At 38.4% G+C, this 24,471-nt stretch overlaps 1 protein-coding gene across 2 annotated transcripts in view; it reads left to right on the top strand.

Annotated features, from left to right (window-relative positions):
• The first annotated feature begins 4,676 nt into the window (after positions 1-4,676).
• The window catches only part of GOPC (golgi associated PDZ and coiled-coil motif containing), a 40,072-nt gene continuing 20,277 nt past the window's right edge, over positions 4,677-24,471 (top strand). Inside the window, exon 1 of one of the 2 annotated variants that reach the window (XM_022555098.3) lies at positions 4,677-5,195. In XM_022555098.3, the coding sequence (XP_022410806.1) occupies positions 4,908-5,195 (288 nt within the window). In that variant the 5' untranslated portion in view covers positions 4,677-4,907. The remainder of the gene's footprint in view (positions 5,196-24,471) is intronic. The other variant, XM_022555109.3, reaches the window with a different exon arrangement.

Raw genomic sequence — 24,471 nt, 5'->3', positions numbered from 1 at the left:
TTGTAGTTTTGATTTGCATTTCTCTAATAATTAGCGATGATGAGCATCTTTTCATGTGGATCTTCTGCCCATTTTTCGATTGGGTTGTTTTTTTGTTATTGAATTGTATGAGCTGTTTGTATATTTTGGAGATTAATCTGTTGTCAGTCACATCATTTGCAGATATTTTCTCCTAGTCTGTAGGTTGTCTTTTCATTTTATTTATGATTTCCTTTGCTGTGCAAAAGCTTGTAAGTTTGATTTGATTCCATTTGTTTACTTTTGCTTTTATTTCTATTGCCTTTGGAGACTGACCTAAGAAAACATTGCCAAAATTTATTTCAGAGAATGTTTTGCCTATGTTCTCTTCCAGGAGTTTTATGGGGTCATGTCTTATATTTAAGTCTTTAAGCCATTTTGAGTTTATTTTTGTGTATGGTGTGAGGGTGTGTTCTAACTTCATTGATTTACATGCAGTTGTCCAACTTCCCAACACCACTTGCTGAAGAGATTGTCTTTTCCACATTGTATATTCTTGCCTCCTTTGTTGAAAATTAATTGACCATAGACATGTGGGTTTATTTCTGGGCTCTTTCTTCTATTCCATTGATCATATGTCTGTTTTTGTGCCAATACCATGCTGTTTTGATTATTGTAGTTTCATAGTATTATCTGAAGTCTGGGAGGGTTATGCCTCCTGCTGTGTTCTTTTTCCTCAAGATTGCTTTGGCAATTCTGGGTCTTTTATGGTTCCATATAAATTTTAGGATTATTTATTCTAGTTCTGTGAAAAATGTCATGGGAAATTTGATAGGGATTGCGTTAAATATGTAGATTGCTTTGGGTAGTATGACAATTTTAACAATAAGTAATAGGACTTTTTCAAATTGTTTTTTGCTGTGTTTTGTTTTTACGTTTGGGTACACCATACCAAATGTAGTATCTTATAAATTTTAACTATGGAATAGGTAAAATAATTTCTGATGCCTAAATTATACTGGATTTATTAGTCAAATCAACCATCACTGTTAAATGAACCTTTCTCTTTAGGTTGGGAAAAATATTCCTTGGATTTTAAAGGAATATGTATTTTATAGATATTTAACATATATTTTATAGATATTCCTAACTCTTGAGCCAATATAAAAAAATATGTTTAGCTATGCTCTCTAGCAGCAAATTCAAATTCTTTAGAATTTCCTAGGTAGACTGTTGTAATGTCTTAATTTTTTAACTGACCACACAAATATTTTCAGCATTCCTACTATATTCAAGATCTTGTGTTAGGACCTGGGATTCAAAGATAAGCAAGATACCATTATTATTGCCAAGGAGCTCACAGTCCAAGGGGCTCCAAAAAATGTATGATAAATACTATAGCAGGTATTTGCAGGAAACTGAACAGGGATGGAGTCCATATTTCCAAATGAGAATAAAGGAAGGCCTCTTGGAAGAGGTTTCTTAGCTAATCCTATATCACTGCACCAAAATTCTCAAGTTTTAAGAACAAGAGGGCAAACAGTTGTTCCATATGTGTATGCAAGAGAAATAATCAGGAGAATTAAGCTAATAAATCACCTTGGAATGCCCAAACTTCTTCAGCATATGTATCACAGAATTTCAGATTGTTAGCAAATATGAATAAATATAAATAATACATATGACTGATATTCCAAGACTTTCCCCACATTGCTCAAATAAAATGGTAGCAGGTTTTCTCTGGCCCTCTTTATTCATTATACAATTGTTTCTAGCGACCAACGGTATAATACTTATTAATATCTTTTCCTTTTCCTTGTAGGATTACCGGAGAGTAAATGAAACATGTGAAGCTTAGTGCAGGGCCTGGCACACAGTAGCATTCAATAAGTGATAATCTCCCTCTCCAGTCCAAGGAGAGGGAGACTTCTATGCCCATTCACTACAGTGCCTTTGCAATTAACGATGTGCTAATAAATGTTTGAACTCTACACTAACCTCATGGCTAATTACCACTACCCACCAAAGAAATCTTTAGCATCTTCCTTTTTTTCCCAGTTTCTTCAGTCCCCCACTGTATTCTTAGTAATACCTTATGATAAAACTCTTAAATTCTTAAAACAAGACTGTCACATTTAAGTTATACAAGAAATTTTTAATCACACAAACATGATTCATGAAACAGTTTTTGGAGGTTTCTGCCAGTGCAATTGCAAACAGAAGTATCAAGATTTTATTACCCCTAGGAAAATAAGTCCCACAAGTATTGAGATTACATACTATTCCAAATTCCAAAGTAGACCAAAACAAGGCAACAAGTGTAGATAAAGCACACTGACAACAGATGGCAGCACTAGAACATCAAACCCTGCCTTTCACTTCAATGTTAGGCTGTGACTTACAAAAATGCAGAACCCCAGTCAAGGTGGGCAAAAGATAATGTGTACCTAGAGGGTTCCTCATGAGCATTTGAAATAGTCACATAGCACCAAGCAGCAAGCACACAGGGATGCAGAAGTTGTTACATCGCATGGTAATGAGAAGGGACAATATGAGATGACAGTGTTCTGAGATAGAGGGTGTGACTTGGGAGTTGTAAAAATTGTACACAGAAGTGGAGTCAGGCTCTTCAATCCCAAAAATGGGGGTATTCACCAAGGATCAGAGCACTGGATACATATAAACACTTAAAATGCATTTCAGTTGTACCCACACAATATAGTAGGAAGTTGAATGATATATTTTTTTAAAGAAATGAAATTTGTTTTCAAATGTAGTTCATATAAACAAAAGAAAGTGCTAAGTAATAGAAAATGAGTATTACAGTTAATTTTTTGGATAATAGTTCTTAAATATTAATAGATTTGTATATGGCTTATAACTGGGAAAAATTATTTTTTTGAAAAAAACTTTGACTGATTTGCCAATTTATTACACTGGTAACTTAAACATGAAGAAATGGATTTCCTCATCCTTCTATTCCCAGTGATTAACAGCTAAGACTTGGGAGAAAAAGACACCTAGATTGAAATCTCACCTCAGTGCATCTTTAGCTACTTAAATTCTCTGTGACTCATCTATAAAAAACTGACCACAGCTAACTGACAGGATTTTGTGAGAGTCAAAGAAGTAAAGCAGATAGCACAATGTTTAGCACATAGTATGTATTCAGTAACTGAAAGCTATTATTGTGATTCCATGTGTACGTGGGCCCCTCAACCCCAACTTTAAATTATTTTCGGACTTTAAATTCCTGAAAATGGGATTGCTAACTATATTATGAATAGAGAAAGTGGTGGGAACTTGGTAGCTGTAGTAATGATGTTCTTGCAAATACGGCGGATAAAAAAAAGTTAATTTGGAAGGGAGCAGGGGCAAGATGCAAATCTTAGTTTTATATTATTTCTGGGTAAAACCTGTGTGAATGTGCCTACTTAAGCTCAAGGCAAGGACCTCTGAGTAGTTTTGCTTAGCTAAGTTTGTTGAAGCCAAAGGACTTTATGCTAAACAGTCTGCCCTGACTCAGAGAGCAAACTAAAGCTATGATTTCTTATTCCTCATTGGCATAGCATTAGTGAGGGGCCCACAGTGCAGGCTTTGGTGGAGATTAACTGGAAGAGCCTGTCTTCTGCCAGTAAGCTATTCCCTTAGGCAAGTCTCCTAGGAGGGGCAGTTTCTACTCTATCAGACTGGTTTCTCCTTCTGTTTTCAAGACTGGGCTACTCTTGAAGTGGAAGGGGGTTGAGAGTGAGTATTCAAATTAAAGTTGCAGCTATAAGGGTTAGACTCAGTAGCCTATGAGTTCTGCTAACGTGAGGGTCATGCCTCATTCATTTTTGTGCCCCCCGATGCCTCAACAGGGTTCTGCATTCAATATAATTATGAATATATGAATCCTCATAATTTTTTTTAACCTAATTGTCACGTGTAGGAACACTACGCCAGTTTTTAAAATAAGTACACCTTTTTAGGTAGTTGCTTTGGAAATGTATGACCTGTGGTGTGAATAATAAGGCATACCAAGTGCCAAGCACTGGAGCTAAGCATTTTACCTTACTACTGAGTGAAGTAAATTTTGGAAACTGAGGCTTCGACATTAAAGAATACAACTAAGATGGCACAGCTAATAGGTGACAGAGTTTAAAACTTGAACCCAAGGCTGCCTGACTTTTAATCACAAGAGTAAAGGCCTCGTATTAATTCAGCAAAACTTGGTGAGCCGCTGCCCTTCAACTTGCAGTTCTAGACAGATTCCACCCGGAATTTAAGGCCTGGTTTACCAAGAAGAACGAGTGTGTCCACACACCCCACGCACCTCACCCTAAACGAACTGGACTGGAAAAAGTAAAACGTGGCCACTGCGCAGGCTCAAACGTCCCTTCCTCACTCTTCCTTCCCTGCTCCGGGACGTCACCGCGGAAACTTTCCCGGACGACTCTAAAACGGCTCCCGCCCACTCTGAAGTCAAACGGGTGGAAGCTGTTCCTCTCTGCGACGTGGACAACCTTCTCTTCCTCGGGCCTTTCCAACTTGGAAGCCAACACCACGCGCCTCGGTTTCTCGGGGATTCAAGCAGGAGTTTGCCAGATGTCAATATGGCCGCTGACAGGCGGTCCCAAGCAGAGGCTTTTCATAGGCCAAGGTCGCACCCCAGCCCCGCCCATTTCATCCCTCCTCGCTGCGTCCGCCGAGGCCTTCGATACGCATGCGCGGCGAGGGCGGGCCGAGAGGTGGGACGGCCCGCGTCTTCCGTGTGCCGCCGCCACCGCTGCTGCCTGAGCTTCGCCGCTCCTGCCCCTCCGGGGCTGCATAGCCGGCGTTACCCGCGCGAGGGTTAAGAGAGGGGACCGACGGAGCGTGCGTACGCGGGGGTTCCCGCAGTCCCATCACTTCCTCTCGCGGGTGGACTGCGAGGTCAGCAGCAGTCGGGGGAGGCCATAGACGGCGCCATGTCGGCGGGCGGCCCATGCCCGGCAGGAGCCGGCGGGGGCCCAGGAGGAGCCTCATGCGCCGTGGGGGTCTCCCCCGGCGGGGTATCCATGTTCCGGTGGCTGGAGGTGCTGGAGAAGGAGTTCGACAAGGCCTTCGTGGATGTGGATCTGCTCCTGGGCGAGATCGATCCGGACCAGGCGGACATCACTTATGAGGGGAGACAGAAGATGACCAGCCTGAGCTCCTGCTTTGCGCAGCTTTGCCACAAAGCCCAGACTGTGTCCCAAATCAACCACAAGCTAGAGGTGAGCTGTGGGCGCTGGAGGGGGTGGCATTCAACTCCAGTCATCAGACCTCATTTAACGCACCCGTGAAACGACCCTAGAAAACTGCCAGCCGGGGCACCTGGGCTTCCTACGTGACGGGGGAGTGCGCGCGCGCGCAGGAAAGGAGTGAGGTGAGGTTAGAGCAGAAAAAGGTGTGTGGACTGACGTGTGGGTCTCCCGGGATCCTGTCGTCCACCTTCCTTGTATCTCTATGAAGAGGAAGCAGGAACTAATTACTCTAGCCTACTTGTGCCTGTTACGTTAACAGATCTCAGACTTAACTGAAGCTCAGAGATTCTGTCATAAGAATACTTTAGCTCACCTTTTAACATTTGAGTTTTTAGATCTACTTTCACATTGATAAACTAGGTTTGTATATCACCAGACAGACACAGTCCTGATTATTTTTAACTATTTCAGGTCAGTTTCTGTTGTTGCACACAGACGTACTGTACCTTGACTGCACGAACTATTTAGGGGAATTTGATCAGAGCTCTTAAGAAAAGTTAGTGGGATAAGCAAGACGGTATCAATGTCTATTTCAGTTTACAGTTAGTTTGTCCTTAAGTTACAGGCACATCCCTCCAGAGCGCCCTACAATTATTCAGCTGACTTCTAACATTGAGGTTTTGTCTGTACTTTACTATCTTTCCCAAAGTCTGGTTTTATTTTTGAGAGTGTGTGAAGGATGATCATTTGCTTTAGTCTCTAATCTTGGTTGTGGGTGTGAGTGCAGTGGTGGTGCTTCCAAAAGAACCCCCCAAACCTACCATTTTTGCAGAAAATTAAATTTTTACAATATTTAGAAAGCATAATAGATTACCATTATTACATAAAGATCATTTTCTAACTAGATAATTTAAATAAGAGAATGGGTCTTTCATTTTAAAGTAGGTAAAAATAGGATAATAAATGATGTGCACAGCTCTTTGAACATTAGATTTTGTGAGAAATCATCGTTACTATCAGTTGTGGTGATTGAGAATGCCCATTGGATCCAAATTAATATGAATATCAGAAATGCATCCTCTCCTTGCTTAGTGGTTAGCATTCTTTCTCTTTCCTGTCAGTCGTGAAAAAGGTGGTATAATTTAGCTTTGATTAGCATAGAATTGCATATGGGAGATTTTGTGACTCTTGTTCACTGAAAGGACTGTTAATTTCTTTCATCCTTTCTGAAAAGGTTGGAAGTGTTGATATGAGGCTAATCACTTCTTAATCTAGGTATTGAATTCTTGCTTTAGTGGTAGTTTCTAGAAGATGGTTATTTATTCATGTAGTGAAATTGCATTTGTTGGTCTTTAGAAATAGTACTTCAGCTTTAAATAACAGAGCAAGAGTAGTTTTTGCTACTCTACAACTGAGAGTATTTACTGAGATAAACAGATTTTAAAAAGTGAAACAAGATCTAATTCATTTTTTAAATAACTTAAGGAAACTTTAAAGTGCTATTTGGATGTCAGATATAAAACCTGATTTTGGAGAAAATTATGTTCTATGAGCAGGAGGTGATGCTCAGTTTTTTTCATCTTTAAATATTTTAAATGAGTACTCAGAGCTATAATAAATTATGCATGTTCTTTTTTAGAAATTATAATTACATATTCTGATTCCATGTCCTGGCTTAGAAGGTGGCATTATTTCTCAAAATAAGAAATGCTAGCCTATCACAATGTGAGCATGTTTTTTCAACATGCTTGAAGCCTTTGATTTAAAGATCTTAGGAAATGGGGATTGTTGGTGTGTTTTTTCAGTTACAGTTGACTTCTCTGTCTGTGGGGTTATTCTTTCTATATTTAGCAGTTTCTACAGTTTTCATGGAATCTGTTGTGTATTGCTGAGGAGAGAGGTTCATTGTCAGTAGTGCTTTTCAAAGTAGATCTGCCATTGTATCATCTGCAGAATTTCAGAGGTTGCCCCGTGTACTGTTAGCAATCTTTTGAGATCTTGAACTTTTAGAAAAGATTTCCATACTTTCTTGCCCTGTTTTATTTCTTAGTAAGTGAATTGAATTAGTTCTATTGTTTTAAGGATATGGGCATTAAGACATAATATTTGAGGTCACTTACAGTTTGATATAGCAGATGTGCACCAAAGTTCGGTGGTTTTAGAGATTAATACCTTAAACCATATTGCCATAATAAAATATTTTTATAATTAAGAGGGGTACCTCCAGTATGAGTAACTTATGATATATTTAAATTGGTCTTGAGTATCCTTCCAGATTGCCCTTCTTCTGCTCATTGTCTTCAGGTAGTTAATTTAATATTAATATAGTAGTTAGGAAAACAATTTTGCTACAAAAAAAGTCAGAGGTTACATTAAAAAATTAAATATAAGTGACATCTATGTGACTGCTTTTTTCCATAAATTATATTTGGGGAGAGGGATATCTATAAGGGGAAGGGGAGGGCAGAGGATTCAGAATATTTTGAGGTAGTGCATTTCAAATTACTCACATCTCTTTTATACTTCCCACCTGCTTGAGAATCCCTGCTATGGTGAGCCACTTGGTGACAGCTGTGCTGGAGTCACAGGTACTGATTGGGATAGTAGTAGTAGGAATAGTAATAGTAGCAGTAGTAGGTGTGTTGGAGTAGAACAAAAGATGAGAACCAGTGCTTTAGAAAAACTCACCTCTCTGCCTTGAAGTACGGTTTTCTGCCTGTTCACCCCTTCTTTAAAATAACAGCAAAACAATATATCTTCTGTCATGTCCTCCTTTCCCTCAGCAATTGCTGAATAAGTATCTTTTTTTAAAGTGATTTACTGTTCACAGCCATCTAGAGCCACATTGAAAATGAACTAATGATATACTACCCTTTTACTACTTTAAAGCTATTCTGATTTTTTTTTTTTTAGTGTATCAGTTTTATTGCAATTTGTTTAACATTGGCTGTTAACCACTCATTGAACCGTTTCAGTGCCATAAAATGGTAGGTTTCAAAAATAGTATTCCCCCCCCCAATAATCTGCCCTCATTCTCACCTGTCCATCCTTGCTCTTCTTTTTTTTTTTTTTCTTGGCCACTCGGTTTGTGGGATATTAGTTCCCCGACTAGGGATCGATCAAACCTGGGCCCCTGGCAGTAAGAGCTCCTTCCTAATCCTGACCACTGAACCGCCGGGGAAATCCCCATCCTTGCTCTTTTTCAATAATTACTACATTGATTTCCCTTTGCCCTTCTACTTACTTACTTATACCAAGGCTATTCATATTTAGTTTCTAGTGCCATGTTCCATACTTGGATGAACTGGGTAGCATTCTAGACTAGTATAGTTAAGCTATTCTGTTTTTAAACAAGCGATGAGGCTGTTTTGCAGCATTGAACTTTGAAGTTTAATATTGCTCCAATATATATTTATTGAGTGCTAATTATGTGTTGGACACTTGGGATACAATGGAAAGCAAAAACGGACATAATCATCACTGTTATGGAACTTGGATTTTATTGGAATTTGTTGAAATAATTATCATATAAATGTGAAATTCCAACTTTGAGGTACATAGAGTAATGAGAACCTATTCTGGGGCATCAAGAAAGGCTTCTTTGAGGAAGTGACTGTTGAGTTGAGACATAAAGGATGAGTAGGAATTAATTAGGCCAAGAGAAATAGGAGTATCGTTCAACATTCTGGTAGAGGGAACAGGATGTAGAAGGCACCTGTGATGGGCGAGTGCTAATGCATTTGAAGAACTGAGAGTTGGTATGTGTTATAAGAGCATAGGGCAAAAGAAGTGATATGCAAAATAAGTTTGAACAGGTAGGTAGGGACAATACGTGATTTTCTAGACCATGTAGTAGATTTGAGGGCTTTATCATAACAATGGGAAATGTTTTAAATTAGGTGGTAACCTCAGATAGGAGATTAGAATAATTTACTCTGGCTATGATAAGGAGAGAATTTGGGGAAATAACAAGAATAAATGCAGAAAACCATTTAGGGGGCTCTTAATTCTGATCCATGTGAGATGATGGGAGTAGGATAGCAGAGGTGGAGGAAAGTGTTCAGAACAAGAGAGATTTGAGAAGTAAAAATAAAATCTAGGGATGGGTTGGAACAGAGGGATGAGGGAATTCAGGATGACTCCAAGGTGTCAGCTGGCTGGATAAATGGATGGATATTATATATTGCTAGCAATACTATATTGCTAACTGTTGATCAGTTACTATGGGCCAGGCTCTGTGCTAGGTCTTTTATATATATCGATTCACCCAATTCTCAAAATAGTCCTGTGGGGTAGGTTTAGTATTGTTATTCCCATTTTATAGGGATTAAGTAAGGGGCCCAAGACTACAGAACTAGAGAAACCAAGCTCTCCAAAAACACATTTATGTCTGGCTGGGGAAGGAGGAGGTGGAGAGAAAAAAAGCAAGCAAAAATAGTTGAGTGTGGCTGGATAGCCGGGAGGGGGAGGGGGAGTTCAAGGGAGGTATTGTTTTCTTTTTTTTTTTAATGGAAAAATAAACTTAAACATGTTTACAAGCCAATGAGAAGCATCTAGCTGAGGGAAAATCTGAATATTCTAGAGAAGGAGAGGATAATTAGTAAGATTTCTGAGTGAAGATGAAATCCAAAATACATGTAGAGAGAATGGCTTTATATTGAAAGGACAGCTATTATACTTAAAGGGAAAGGAGAGATGATAAGCACAGAAGCGGGAGTGTTTTGTGTGACGGCTTCTTTATTCTCTGTAGAATAGGAGCCTGGGACAACTGCTGAAAGTGGGTGAAACTAAGAGCTTGAGGAGAGTGAAAAAGATTTGAAATAGTAATGGAAGAGTGGGAGAGCAAGTTGGCCAGAGAAATAGAAGGACTGCCAGACAATGCTGGGGACTAATTTGGAGTTATCATAAATTCATGGTAAAACCAGTCTACCCTGTCGTATGACTTTCTCTGGCAATACAGGCACAGTAATGAGAGTAATAATTGAGTTCAACCAGTGCTGTAGCAAGGAGTTTGCTATATAGACAAGAGTGTTATTGAAATGAAAATGGTATTGGGGATGAAGAAAAGGAGATAATCTTTAAAGGAGTAGAAATAGTATTTGATAATTATCTAGATGCAAAGGAAGAGGAATGGTTAAGGATGATGCCATATTTCTGTTTGCGAAATATATTGGTTGATACCTACAGTGGCTTGAATAGTGCTCCCCCGCCCAAATTCGTGTCTACACAGAACCTCAGAATGTGACCTTATTTGGAAATAGGGTCTTTACAAATGTAATTAATATAAGGATGGAGATGAGGTCAAAGCAGATTACAGTGGGTCCTAAATCCAGTGAGACTATCCTCCGAGGATACACAGGGACACAGAGAAGAAGGCTATGTGAGGATGGAATAAGCGATTGGAGTGACTTGTCTACAAACCAAGAAATGCCAAGGATTGCTGGCAACCACAGTATTAGGAGACAGGCATGGGACAGTTCTCTTTCAGGGTCTCCAGAAGGCACCAACCCTGCCAGTGCCTTGATTTGGGGCTCCTGCATCCTGAACTGTGAGAGAGTAAATTTTTGTTCTTTTAAGCCACCAAGTTTGTGGTAATTTGTTATGACAACCCTAGGAGACTTATACCATTCACTTAAGTAAGGAATCCAGGAGAAGGAGTGGGTCTGGCAGGAAAGATAATGGGTTGAGTTTAGGAGGTTGTGCATGGTTAAGGTCCGTATCCCTTTTTTGCATATTCCTAACATAGTTTCCTAATTGCTTCTTACCCCCTCCACATCATCCTCTCATTGCCAAAATCATTCTAAAGTGATTCATATTAATGGTTCATATCAAAAGGCAAGTCTGACTACGTCACTCTTCTTTGTATACCTCCCTATTACTTACTGGCTAAGATTCAAACTGTGCAGCGTGTTGATCAGTGTCCAGTCTGTCTGTCCTCATCTCTTGTCACCCCCTCTTAGCTGCTTTTGCCTCAAATAAAACTGGTTTATTTGCATTTCTCTAAATAGGCCTGCTCTTTCATGGCATCTCTACTTTGGCACAGGCTTTTGTGTATAATACCTTCTCTGTCCCCTTTGTCTACAGTGTCAAACATCCACTCATCTTTCAACACACCACTTACATCACCGTTTCTGTGAAGGCTTTCCCCACCCAACTCCTCTCTGCTCTCTATAGGCAGAGGCTGTCTTAACACCTTGAACTTGCTTGGGCTGTTACAAGATTTGTTATTATACATTGTACTATAACTTGTGGTTGCCACATTTCTCTACCTCTAGAAGGTAAGCTCTTTGAAGGCCAAGACTTTGTCATAGCTGAAATAATCTGAACTGTCAAATGCTTGTGAAAGCTGACTTGGTGGTAGCATTATCCGTTTGTGAACCCATTTTGGTTTCTAAGAATTGGTTGGTAGTTTTTTTCTCCATGATATCAAGTTGATTTATATGTGGATTACAGAATTGGTGTTTGGCCCCTTTTAAAAAGGGGCCAATTTTTGGAAATTTGGAACTCACACATTAAACACCAACCTTTTTGACCCACTTACATTCTTATCTCACTTGCTAGGGGTTTTCACATCTCAGACCTTTCCCTTTCCCTACTCCATGTATTAGCTTTTCTCCGTTCAGCATTCAGGTAAACTTCTCCTTTCTGACTCCCTTTGTTTCTTTTTGAATTGGTACATCACACATGCCTGTACACTAGTGTTTACAACACTTTACATCATAATTGGAAATGTATTTTTTATCTGTTTCTACTAGACAGTAAAATCCTCAAGGGCAGAATCCATGTCTTATTCATCATTTTGTCTCCAGATCCTGGCACACTGTGTATATTCAATAAATGTTTATTTGAATGAATAAATTATTTGAAACAACTTTAGTTGCCTCATTCTGCCATGAGTCTTCAAAGTTTATCAGTAATCATTCTGTAATACAAGTTTCATGAGAGCTGGGATGGTGTCTGTCTTGTTGACTCTACTATCTATTGTGTCTAACATAGGGCCCACCATATTAGTGGAAGACTGAATCAATCAGAAAGATATGATTTGTTAGCTAATATTTCATGGTATTCCATTTTAAGAAAAATTTGAAACTGACTAAAAATAACATCATTACATTAGAGTATTGAGTGTGGATTTAGTGTACTTTTGACATTTCTAGTATATTTGGTAGGTTGAGTCTCCTCATCCCACCTCGAGTTTAATTATAGAGCAGCTGAATTCTTTAAAATGAAAACAGAAAACAGTTTATCTTGTTTGGAACTTCATTTTGAGGTTTAAAGTACTTTAACTTTTAAAAATACATCATAGACTTATCTACTTGTCTCCATTTCAAATCCCCCAACTCTAGTTCAGTCACGTTGTCTCCCATGTTACACACAGCTGCCTTTTCTTTTTGGCTGTGTTGGGTTTTGCTGTACATGGGCTTTTCTCTAGTTGCTGTGAGTGGGGGCTACTCTTTGTTGCGGCACGCGGGCTTCTTATTGCTGTGGCTTCTCGTTGCAGAGCACGGCTTCAGTAGTTGCAGCACGTGGGCTTAGTAGTTGTGGCTCATGGGCTCTAGAGCGCAGGCTCAGTAGTTGTGGCACACGGGCTTAGTTGCTCTGCAGCATGTGGGATCTTCCCGGACCAGGGCTCAAACCTGTGTCCCCTGCATTGGCAGGAGGATTCTTAACCACTGCGCCAGCAGGGAAGTCCAGCTGCCATTTTTAAAACATAAACTTAATCATGTCATTCTGCTTTAAATTCCTCAGTTGTACTTTGAATAAATTCAGGCTCCTTATCACCGATAAGCTCTGTGTGATCTGACCTCTGGATAGCCCTCCAGTGACGTATCTTATCATTCTTTCCTCTTATTCTGTATGGCCCAGGCCACATGGGACTCCTTTCAGAAACTCTAAGACAGTAATTCTTAAACTTTTTGGTCTTAGGACCCCTTTACATTCTACAAATTATAAGGTCCCCAAAGAGCTTTTTTTTTTTTTTCCTAAATATGGGTTGTATCTACTGGTATTTACTGTGTTAGAAATTACAACTGAGAAAACTGTAAATATTACATCAGTTAAAAATAGCAACAGTAGGGCTTCCCTGGTGGTGCAGTGGTTGAGGATCCGCCTGCCGATGCAGGGGACACGGGTTTGTGCCCCGGTCCAGGAAAATCCCACGTGCCGCGGAGCGTGAGCCATGGCCGCTGAGCCTGCGTGTCCAGAGCCTGTGCTCTGCAACGGGAGAGGCCACAACAGTGAGAGGCCCGCGTACTGCAAAAAAAAAAAAAAAAAAGCAACAAAAAACCCATAAATAAACCCATAAATAAACCCAATAAACCCATTACATGTTAATATCATTGTTAATGAAAAAATAACTACATTTTCCAAAAAATTATGAGTAGTATTATTTTATATTAAAATTAAAAAATATATATCTGGTTTAATAGAAGATAGCTGGACTCTCACATCTGCTTTCAAACAGTTATGGTTTGTGGTTTTGGTTATAGGAAGAAAATTTGACCTCACAGAGAAGTAGCTCAATCAGGGAGGAGTATTTTAGTAGCCATTTCAGATAATTGTGGATATTCTTCTTTGATAGTAAAAGGTAGTTTCTTAAAGGTTATTTACAATGTGGAGTCTGAAACCCTATCAATAAACTTTTCATACACCGTTACATTAAAATACATTGGTCTATCTTTGTAGCCTTTGAATGGATCTTTTACCAAGGCATGATTTTAACATTGTGCATTGGTCATTTTGAAAATATTGGTTTGCTGAGTTATCCAGATCTTCCAAATGTGGACACATCTCATTATACAATATCAAAAAATCACATTTGTTAATATCTGCAGTCTCATGAGAAAAATCTGTAAGTATTAAGAAGCTGTCAGGCTTATGGTGATGGATTCCAATTTTCCAAAATTCTAATTTTCACTTTGAAAGTATAAGTTCTTATCATTGCCAACAAATGCTGTCAGTTGTTTTCCTTGAAATAACAGATTCACTTTATTCTCAAGAACATGTCTGCCAAATATATTAATCTTAATAACCACAGTTTGTTCTTCTTTCAAATAAATATGGTGTTCCAAGAAAAAAATGTTCAGTTTTGCATCTCAAGCAGTTGCATAAGTGCTTTTCCTTGAGACAACAGAGTTTGATATGCAGCAGGTATGCTTTATGTATGCTTCCCATTTCATCACACAGAATATTAAAAAGACTTACTCAAGGTTGAGATTTTTAGAAATTAATAATTTTACTGCTTTATCAAGGACATTCTTAAGTGAATTTTTGGGTTTTGTTTTTGTTTTTTATAAATTTATTTATTTTTGGCTGTGTTGGGTCTTCAGTGCTGTGCTTGGGCTTTCTCTAGTTGCGGTGAGCGGGGGCTACTCTTCGTTGCAGTGGGCGGGCTTCTCAATGAGGTGGCTTCTCTTTCCTGTGGAGCACGGGCCCTAGGTGCGTGCTTCAGTCATTGCAGCACGTGGGCTCAGTAGTTGTGGCGCATGGGCTCTAGAGTGCAGGCTCAGTAGCTGTGGTGCAAGGGCTTAGTTGCTCCACGGCATGTGGGATCTTCCCGGACCAGGGCTCAAACACATGACCCCTGCATTGGCAGGCAGATTCTTAACCACAGTGCCACCAGGGAAGTCCTTGTTTTTTGTCTTTGTTTTGACTGCGAGTGCATAAGAGTGAAGAGTACAGTGACTGCTGTAGTTTGGTGCCACTGCATTGACTTGTGTTGTAAGCATTCTATTCATAATTGCTTTTGTACCTTCAGTACAATGTCAACACAATGAAAAAGGCAATTAATATTTTTTTATTATGAAAATAGTTTTGACCTTGTGGATGCCCTGAAATGGTCCCATAGACCTGTGAGAACTGCTGCTCTGATAATAACCGAAACACTTCCCAGAAGGATAGCCATACACTCCCACCCCACTAATTCTGATTCTCTTTGCTTCTTTCCTATAGCTTATTATGGTTTGTAGTTATGTATATTACTACTGGCTTTGCTATGACCTCGGGCAAGTTACCTAACCTCTGTGCTTCACTTTCCTTCTCAGTACAAAAAGTATCTTTGAGGATTAGGACAATTAAAACATGAATATGTTCAAAACAGTGCCTGGCACATGGTTAATACTATTATTATATATGCCATTCATTTTCTTTATGAGCTGCCTCCTGCACAAGGCCACTGAAGCTCTGCAGGGCAGGATCCACATTTGTTTTGTCTACCAGAGTATCCCTAGAACCCAGCCCACTGCTTGGCATATATTGGTGCTTAATAAATACATGTTGAATGAATGTGTGATGTTGTGGGAGACTAAAACTAAAAATATGTTTGCTTGTCTTGAACTGTAGAACACTTCGGGGAGAAATAATGACAGATGAAGTTTCCGGTCTTTATGCTCGGATTGGAAATTGGAACAAATAGGTGGAGTTTTCTCACAGAACTTTCATAAGCCAAATGAACAGACTGTTTCAAGAGCTGACATGTAATAAAAAAGAATATTTCTTATCTTGAGGGATGACAGAGATTTTTATCTTTGACCTTTGAATATATTTTCTGCTTGCTCACAGTCTTTGCTTTAGAACAGGCTCATTGGCTTTTTGTGATCTTCAATAGTAGGACAGCACTAACCATCCTGGGCACAGGAAGAAAAGATAAAATAGAGGAAGATTCTTTTTTTTTTTTTTTTTTGCGGTACGTGGGCCTCTCACTGTTGTGGCCTCTCCGGTTGCGGAGCACAGGCTCTGGACGCGCAGGCTCAGCGGCCATGGCTCACGGGCCCAGCCGCTCCGCGGCATGTGGGATCTTCCCGGACCAGGGCACGAACCCGTGTCCCCTGCATCGGCAGGCGGACCCTCAACCACTGCCACCAGGGAAGCCTGAGGAAGATTCTTTATAAAGGAGTTGGTTAAATTAAATGAGCTCCAAGACTTTGTTCAGCTATTTTGAAGAAGTAGAAGAAAAGAAAGAGAATGGATCAAAATGCTTTCATTAGTTACATTATCACCTTGAAGAATGGTTCTGCTGTCTGTCAGGTATAAATAAATAGCTTAGGATCTTTTATATAAGAATCTCTATAATAGATTCTTTTAAAAGTTTCGATCGAAGAAAAAAAAGACAGTCTCACCAGATAAAATGGCGTTGCTTCTTTAAATGAGGCAAGGAGAATTCTATAATCTGTAAAGGTTCTCCTATTAATAGGAGACTCAGTATTTAATACTCAACAGTAATAAGATGTCTTTTTTTGTTTTACAGTCATATCTTGCCATCTCTGTATGATTTTTATTTTTTACATTTGTTTTATTGCTCTTACGAGCTTTAAAGCCTTTTGGTAAGTAGGTGGGTGTAGATGATAAATTTTAGATATTGACATTAAATGGTATAATTGCTAGCAATTAAATTCCAATCTGTACTTTTCATCCTAAACTGCATTTGCAAATATTAAAAACATACAGACATTTAAAAGCATAATTGTTTCTTTTTAATGATGTGATTACCTTTTGTACACTATTTTATTTAATTTATTTTTAGAAGATGTTGGGGATAGTTTATTTATTTATTTATTTTTGCTATGTTGCATCTTCATTTCTGTGCGAGGGCTTTCTCTAGTTGTGGCAGGTGGGGGCCACTCTTCATCGCAGTGTGCGGGCCTCTCACTATCGTGGGCTCTCTTGTTGCGGAGCACAGTCTCCAGACACACAGGCTCAGTAGTTGTGGCTCACGGGCCTAGTTGCTCTGCGGCGTGTGGGATCCTCCCAGACTAGGGCTCGAACCCATGTCCCCTGCATTAGCAGGCAGATTCTCAACCACTGCGCCACCAGGGAAGCCCTGTACACTATTTTAAAACAAAAGGTGTGGAAGCAATTTGTAGGTAAACGTGAGATAATATTTACATCTTTATCAGCAGCTTTCAATGCTATGGTTCATAACAGTTAAACTGCTATTTGAAGTCAACTATTTTCTTTGTAATTCTTACAGAGAATACAACTTGGAGTATGTGTGCTTTTGTGTGCATGCCTGTGCATGCCTACACGTGTGTCTGTGTGTGCACATGAGTTCCAGTGTGTGTGTGTGTGTGTGTGTGTGTGCATGCAGTGTGTGAAGTGTGCTGGCTAGGTGGGTGATGTTCAGAGTAGTCTCTTGCTTAGAGCCCTGTCTAGTTCTGAGATTTGGGAATGTGATCTCATTCGGAACTCATGGACACCTTCCTTTCCATTTTTCGTATTACTGCCAGAATTATAAAGGATGTCAGGAGGTCTGAGTTTTAATCCCATGCAATTTGTAATTTAGGACAACTCACCTAATCTCTTTGGGCCTCAGTTCTTCATGTGCAAAATAAAGATGTTTTACCAGATTTTTAATTTAGGTTCTTACATCTTCTAAAATGTTATCAAAAGAGCTATATGAAATGCCAAAACCAATGAGTGAGCTAGATCAAAGTTCCCTGCTGTTTGATGTTTGCTAATGTCTTGTCTTAGTTTAATCCTCCCCAGAACAAGAGGTTTTTGAGGGGTGCTTAAGGTAAAGTAGTTGGCATTTTTATCTATAAGACAGTTAAATAAAAACTAGCCTTCGTTTATAAAGAAAAAGTGCAGCTGTTGTGTAGTTTTTTTTTTATAAATTTATTTATATTTTATTTATTTATTTTTGGCTGTGTTGGGTCTTTGTTGCTATGCGCGGGCTTTCTCTAGTTGCAGCGAGCGGGGGCTACTCTTCGTTGCGGCGCGCATGCTTCTCATTGCCGTGGCCTCTCTTGTTTCGGAGCATGGGCTCTAGGCGTGTGGGCTTCAGTAGTTGTGGCATGCGGGCTCAGTAATTGTGGCACACGGGCTTAGCTGCTCTGTGGCATGTGGGATCTTCCCAAACCAGGGTTCGAACCCGTGTCCCCTGCATTGGCAGGTGGACCCTTAACCACTGCACCACCAGGGAAGTCCTGTTGTGTATTTTTACAAGATTATATGGATGGAGGATTAAGGTCTAGACAGAGTAGAATAATAGGAAACTCTGAATAAAAAATTACTTAGATTTTGGTGCCACAGAGTGGAATCCAGAAGTTAAGAATTATATTAGAAAGGAATTATCCTGATGGAAAAGAGTTTGAGAGAAGAAATAGAATAGTAATGACTGCATTTACAAATAAATGGTAATGATAATCCTCAAAATTTGTTTAAATACACTGCCTCTCTGTCTTTTTCATTCCTGGGAATACTTCATTCCTATGTTGCAGAATGTGCCCTGAAGTTTCATATATCTCCCCACTCCATTCCAGCTGATATTGGAGATCCAGGGACCACATTTTTTTTTTAACTAAGTTTTTAAAAAAATATTTATTTACTTTACTTAGGCTGTGCCGGGTCTTAGTTGAAGCATGCAGACTCTTAGTTGCGGCATACAGACTTCTTAGTTGTGGCATGTAGACTTCTTAGTTGCAGCATGTGGACTCTTAGTTGTGGCATACGGACTCTTAGTTGCAGCATGCACGCGGGATCTAGTTCCCTGACCAGGGATCGAACCGGGGCCCCCTGCATTGGGAGCACAGAGTCTTACCCACTGGACCACCAGGGAGGTCCCCAGGGACCACATTTTGAGAATCACTACCTTAGAAAATCTCACCATTGGTTGTTTAATGGCCTTTAAATGAAGGCCTTAAGGCTCAGAGATCCTCCTAGAGTGAGGTCATTTTGTCCTTGATGAGTTCTAGGGAAAGAATATCCTGATGGTCAGCTTTGTTTTATTTTATTTTATTTTTTCTGTAAATGAATCCAAGATCAAATATAGGAAAGTGAAGAGATTGGGTTAACTGGTTGATTAACTGGTTTTGATTTTGCTTTTTAAAAGATTTTTTTGGATATCACTTGAAAATTTAAGAGTTGAAGGTTGAAATCAACTGTTTATTAATTTTCACTCTTTGCTAGTTATAGTGTTGCCAAGGTAAGACAGTGAGGTGAAAGATGGTCAGCCTTTTTTTATGGTCAAGCTAGTTTTTAGTCTGTTATTTACTAGCTGTGTGATCTTGGGCAAATTGCTTAAACTCTGATTTCCAGTTTCCTTAGCTATTAAAAAAAGAGAGTATGATGATAAGAATTAACAGATGACGCATGGTACGTGATTGCTTGCCATATTGGTAGGTAAATGCTTGCTTTATGGTAGCTGTGAATATTGTTAGTAAGTCAAACATAGGTATCGTAGCTATAGAAACACATTTTTCCTTATGGCTAACTGCTTGATAATACTTTTACTACCTTGCCCTGAGAGTAAGAATTGGGTTCAAAGTGCTGCTTTGCTACTGACCATTTGGGTAGCCCTAGAAATAAAAGCAGCTTTGATGGGCCTTGGTTTTATTATCTAAATAGTAATCGTCATAATCATAGTTTTTATGTTCTCTAAGATCTCTTTGATTATAAAGTTCTGTGATATTAGGAGGTTAGCCATTGAATAAAATATGGAAATTTCTAATCTTCACATAAAATTTACCATTAACTAACTTTTCTTAGCAGCTAAAATGCTTATATCATAGACAAGAAAAGAGTTATTTAAATATTATGAAGTATAGAGTAAACTTGAAACACTTGTTTTGTTCCAAAATAATTAAATTGGGCTTTGAATTTTGATACCTGCATCCTTGCTTTGTAAAGAATTTTTACTTAATTTTTTAAAATTTGAGCGACCTCTTGAGAAATTATTTCACTTAATGAAGAGTCCATGTTTCTAGTAGGCCACTTTCAAAAAACCTCCATACTACCCTGTTTTTCCTTGCCTTTTTAGAATACAGTCATTTCTGATTTGAATATTAGTCTGCCACATTAATTAATGAATACCACTTGTGCCTCTTTAGCATCTTTCTTAATGCCAGTTTTACTCAGTTATTAATAAATCATGAGATTTTTGGTTTGAAACATAAATCATAGTGGGACAACCAGACAATATATACCTCTTGAAACACACAGTGTACTTCTTGCCACAAACATTTAAGTACCATAGTTCCTCAGTATTTGCAGGGGATTGGTTCTAGGCCTCCCCGCCCATACCCCTGCAGATGCCAAAATCCATGGAAGCTAAAGTCCCCTTTATAAAATGGTGTAGTGTTTGCATATAAGCAACACACATCTTCCCGTATATTTAAAATCATCTCTAGATAACTTATAATACCTAATACAATGTAAACGCTATGTAAATAGTTGCCAGCATGAGGCAAATTAAGTTTTGCCTTTTGGAACTTTCTGGAGTTTTCTCTTCTGAATATTTTTGATCCACAGTTGGTTGAATCTGTGGATGCAGATTGCATAGATATGGAGGGCTGACTGTAAATCTAATTAAACCTTTAGATCTACTTGTAGTTTATAGGAAATATAAGGAATAGAGGAATATATTAGACAACACTGCAAAGAAACAGTAAGACAGGTACAGGATGAAAGTCAAAGTAATGAAAAAAAGATAAGGGTTGTTATAGATTAAATGGCTTATTTTAAACTATTTCTGGGTAGGTTTACTTTAGCATAAGCTTCATATTGCTCAAAAAGTGCATATTATTCAAATATGTATTTTCCTTTTGTGATTATTTTATTTCAAAGATTATAAAACTCAATAGGTGTTTTTTTGACTAAGAAGGACTGTCTAGACCAGGCTCATTTGTACTTTAAAGGTACAGTCTTCAGGGAATACTGAACATTCTAGTAATAGGTGATTTTAAATTTTTATATATATATTTTTTTGGTGGGCAATTTGTTAAATTGATGCATGTCTATAATACATTTTTATCATACACGTAAGTTTTTTGTTTTTTTGTTTTTCTTTTCTAAGGTTTTTGGTTAGGAGTATTTGTGAAAGGTGTAAAAACTGTTAAACTAACATTCTTTTCTGGAAGGCAATAGAAGTGAAGTTCTACTTTATTTAATCTCTTGCATATGTTTACTATATTTAAAAAACAGTCAAGTACTAGTATTATTATTTATTTTAGCATTTAAATCTTAATGAAATTTGTTACTGTTTCAAATTCATAATGAAAGGGCCAGCCCAATACATCAGCTACTAGCCTGATGTGGCTATTGTGTGTTTGAAATATGACTGGTCCAAATTGAGATGTGCTGTATGTGTAATATACATAATGGGTTTGAAGACTGAGTATCAAAAAAAGAATGTAATATTTTAATCATTGTTTTATATTATTATATGCTTGAATATAATATTATATGATATTTTAGATGTGTTGGGTTAAGTAGAATATGTTATAAAACTTGATTTTACCTGTTTAATTTCACTTTAAAATAATTATTTATTTATTTGGCTGTGCCAAGTCTTAGTTGCAGCACGCGGGATCTTCAGTTGTGGCATGCAGGACCTAGTTCCCTGACCAGGGATCGAACCCAGGTCCCCTGCATTGGGAGCGTGGATTCTTAACCACTGGACCACCAGGGAGGTCCCTAATTTTACTTTTTAAAATGTGGCTGCTAGGGGACTTCCCTGGAGGTCCAGTGGTTAAGTCTCCATGCTTCCATTGCAGGGGGCATGGGTTCAGTCCCTGGTGGGGAAACTAAGATCCTGCATGCTGCGCGGCACAGCCAGAAAAATAAAGCAAAATAAAATAATAAATAAATAAAATGTGACTACTAGAAAATTTTTAGTTACATATGTGGTTCATATTGAATTTCTTTTAGGCAGCACTATACTAGAATATCACAGCCTTTCTATTGCAATGAAAACATGAGCTGAGGATTTCTGGTCTGAGAAGGATCACAGTGGACTGATAGTTTTAAATTTTAAAAAATCTTTTGTAAAAACAGAAAAACTAGCATAACAAAAACACCCCACAAAACCCAGTGATAGCCTCTGCAGCAAAACTAAATGAGGAGGGCATATCCTCACAAACCCCAGAACATGGGTTGGTCAGGGTAGCAGGACCAGCACAGAGTGCATGTGGATGAGCACCTGTGGGGCGAAAGAAATAAATAATAGCAAGGGGACCCAGGCACAGAAATCACTAACAGAGCCCCAAAGGAGAAGACATCACTTTGGATGGGAAACTTGAGCAAACGATCTAAGAACAACTGGCAAAACTGCCACCAGGTTGCAGGGGAATGCAAAACAACCCTGGGGACACACTAAGCAGCAGCAGTAAGACGAGAAAGTACTTGGGGTGGACTTTCAGAATCTCAGAAATTTCTAACAGAACTGCTTTTGAGAAAGACAGTCCAATTCTGAAGAAACACTGCTAGAAATATAATCCAAATTCAGCAGGGCAGAAACATGAAGTTTGAAGTGAGGAGAGTTTGTATTCAAGATAGGGGAGGAATACATACGTAGGAGGTTGATTGCAAAACAGTAGTTCTGGCTACAGACAGGCCATTGTTTTAAATAGTTCAGTTTAAGGCCAGGGGTGGGAGCCCGCTAGCCTGAAGCTAGGAAAGCTCCCTCTGCTCACCTCAAACCCCTCCATGGAAGTCTCCTCCTACCTAACATGTACGACATGAAAACCCATTTCATTTAAACATGAGTAACAGAAAAGGATTTTATTTAAACCCCATATAAATGTACTGTAATCAGAAAAGGTAAAAATTAATAGAATAATGTGACAACAGAGAACGAAGGCATATCAGAAAAATAAGGCTGCAAAGCAGTTGGAAACTGTAAACTGTATTATAAAATAAAGGAAATTAACAATGTTATTCACCTATGAATAAAACAGAATAATTCAGAGATAGGAAAACTCAGAAATAAAGTAATAAATAAAAATAAAAAATACTTGCAGAACTTTGGGAAAAAATAGGAAAAAAAATCATTTCAGAATGGATCCTAATTTGGAAGAAGTGTAAAAAATAGGCAGTGCAGTAAGTACAGCAAGAGGAAGAGGATATACAAGGGGAAAACAGAAAGGATTTGAGAGGAAATTGCAAATATAAAAGATAGGGAAAGAATAATTAATATTAGTATAATTGGAGTCCCTGAAGAAGCATGAAACAAAACCAATATTTAAAACTTCTATCAACAAACTCTCATTTATTGCTGGTAGGAATGTAAATGGTTCAGCCACTGTGGAAGACAGTTTGATGGTTCCTTAAAAAGTTAAACATAGAATTATCATATGACTCAGCAATTCCACTCCTAGGTATATACCCAAAAAATTGAACACACGTCCACAAACAAATATATGTACACATATGTTCATAGCAGCACTGAACATAATTGGCAAAAGATGGAAATAGCCCAATGTTCATCAACTGGCGAATGGATAAACAAGTTGTGGTATGTACATACAGTGGACTATATAGCTGAATATATTATACCTGAATTTTTATAGTTAAATATATTATTCAGCTCTAAAAAGGAGTGAAGAAGTACTGATACATGCTATAATATGCATAAACCTTGAAAACATGCCGAGTGAAAGAAGGCAGACACAAAAGGTCACATATTGAATGCTTCCATTTATATGAAATATCTGGAATAGTTAAATCCATAGAGACAAAATGTGGATTGGTGGTTTCCAGAAGCTGGGGACAGAGAGTGGGGAGTGACTGCTTAACAGGTACGAGGCTTTCTTTGGGCGTGATGAAAATGTTTGGGAACTAGATACAGATGGTGACTGCACAACATTGTGATTATAATAAATGCCACTGAATTGTTCACTTGAAATGGTTAATTTAATGTGATATGAATTTTGCCTCAATAAAAAACAAATTACCAACCAATTCACTCTTTAAAACTATAACAGAGCATTGAATCTGCATGTTGAGAAGAGTACACATGGACCTAGAATGATTAACACCATGCTACATTTTAGTAAAATATGGGACTAAAAATAAAGCAGACACAAGATCAAGTCACTTATAAGAGAAAGAAAAGATTAGGATTTTGGACATTTGAATAGAAGCGTTTCATACCAGAAGCCAAAGGAGCAACATATTTAAAATACTCAAGGAAAGAAAATATGAGCCAAAGATTTTATATGCAGCCAAACTGACTTCAGATATAAAGACCACAAATAAATAGTTATGAACATGCCAGAAATCAGAGAATACTGTTATGAGAGCTTTCTGAGAAATCTACAAGGCTAGAGAATGAGTTGAATTCATAGGAGCAGCTCTGGTAGAAGGTCAAGTGGTCAGTATAGACTTTATTTAATAGTGGAACTAAGACTATCAGTGTTAAGGATGAGAAAATATTTAAACATTACATATTGTATGCTCTGTATTATAAATATAGTGCAACTACCGAAAATGGGAGAAAAGAGTATCTTGAAAGTAGTATAAGCTTGATGATTGCTCATAGTTATTAGCTGAAATAGCAAGATAATGCTTTATTAAGATGCTGGAGAAGAGT

This window comes from Delphinapterus leucas, chromosome 12, assembly GCF_059928025.1.
Source record: "Delphinapterus leucas isolate spDelLeu-1000000601 "Yukka" chromosome 12, BTC_Dleu_Yukka2, whole genome shotgun sequence".
Taxonomy (NCBI): Eukaryota; Metazoa; Chordata; class Mammalia; order Artiodactyla; family Monodontidae; genus Delphinapterus; species Delphinapterus leucas.
The sequence above is the reverse complement of the archived record's forward strand: the minus strand, read 5'-3'. Positions and strand labels throughout refer to the sequence as shown.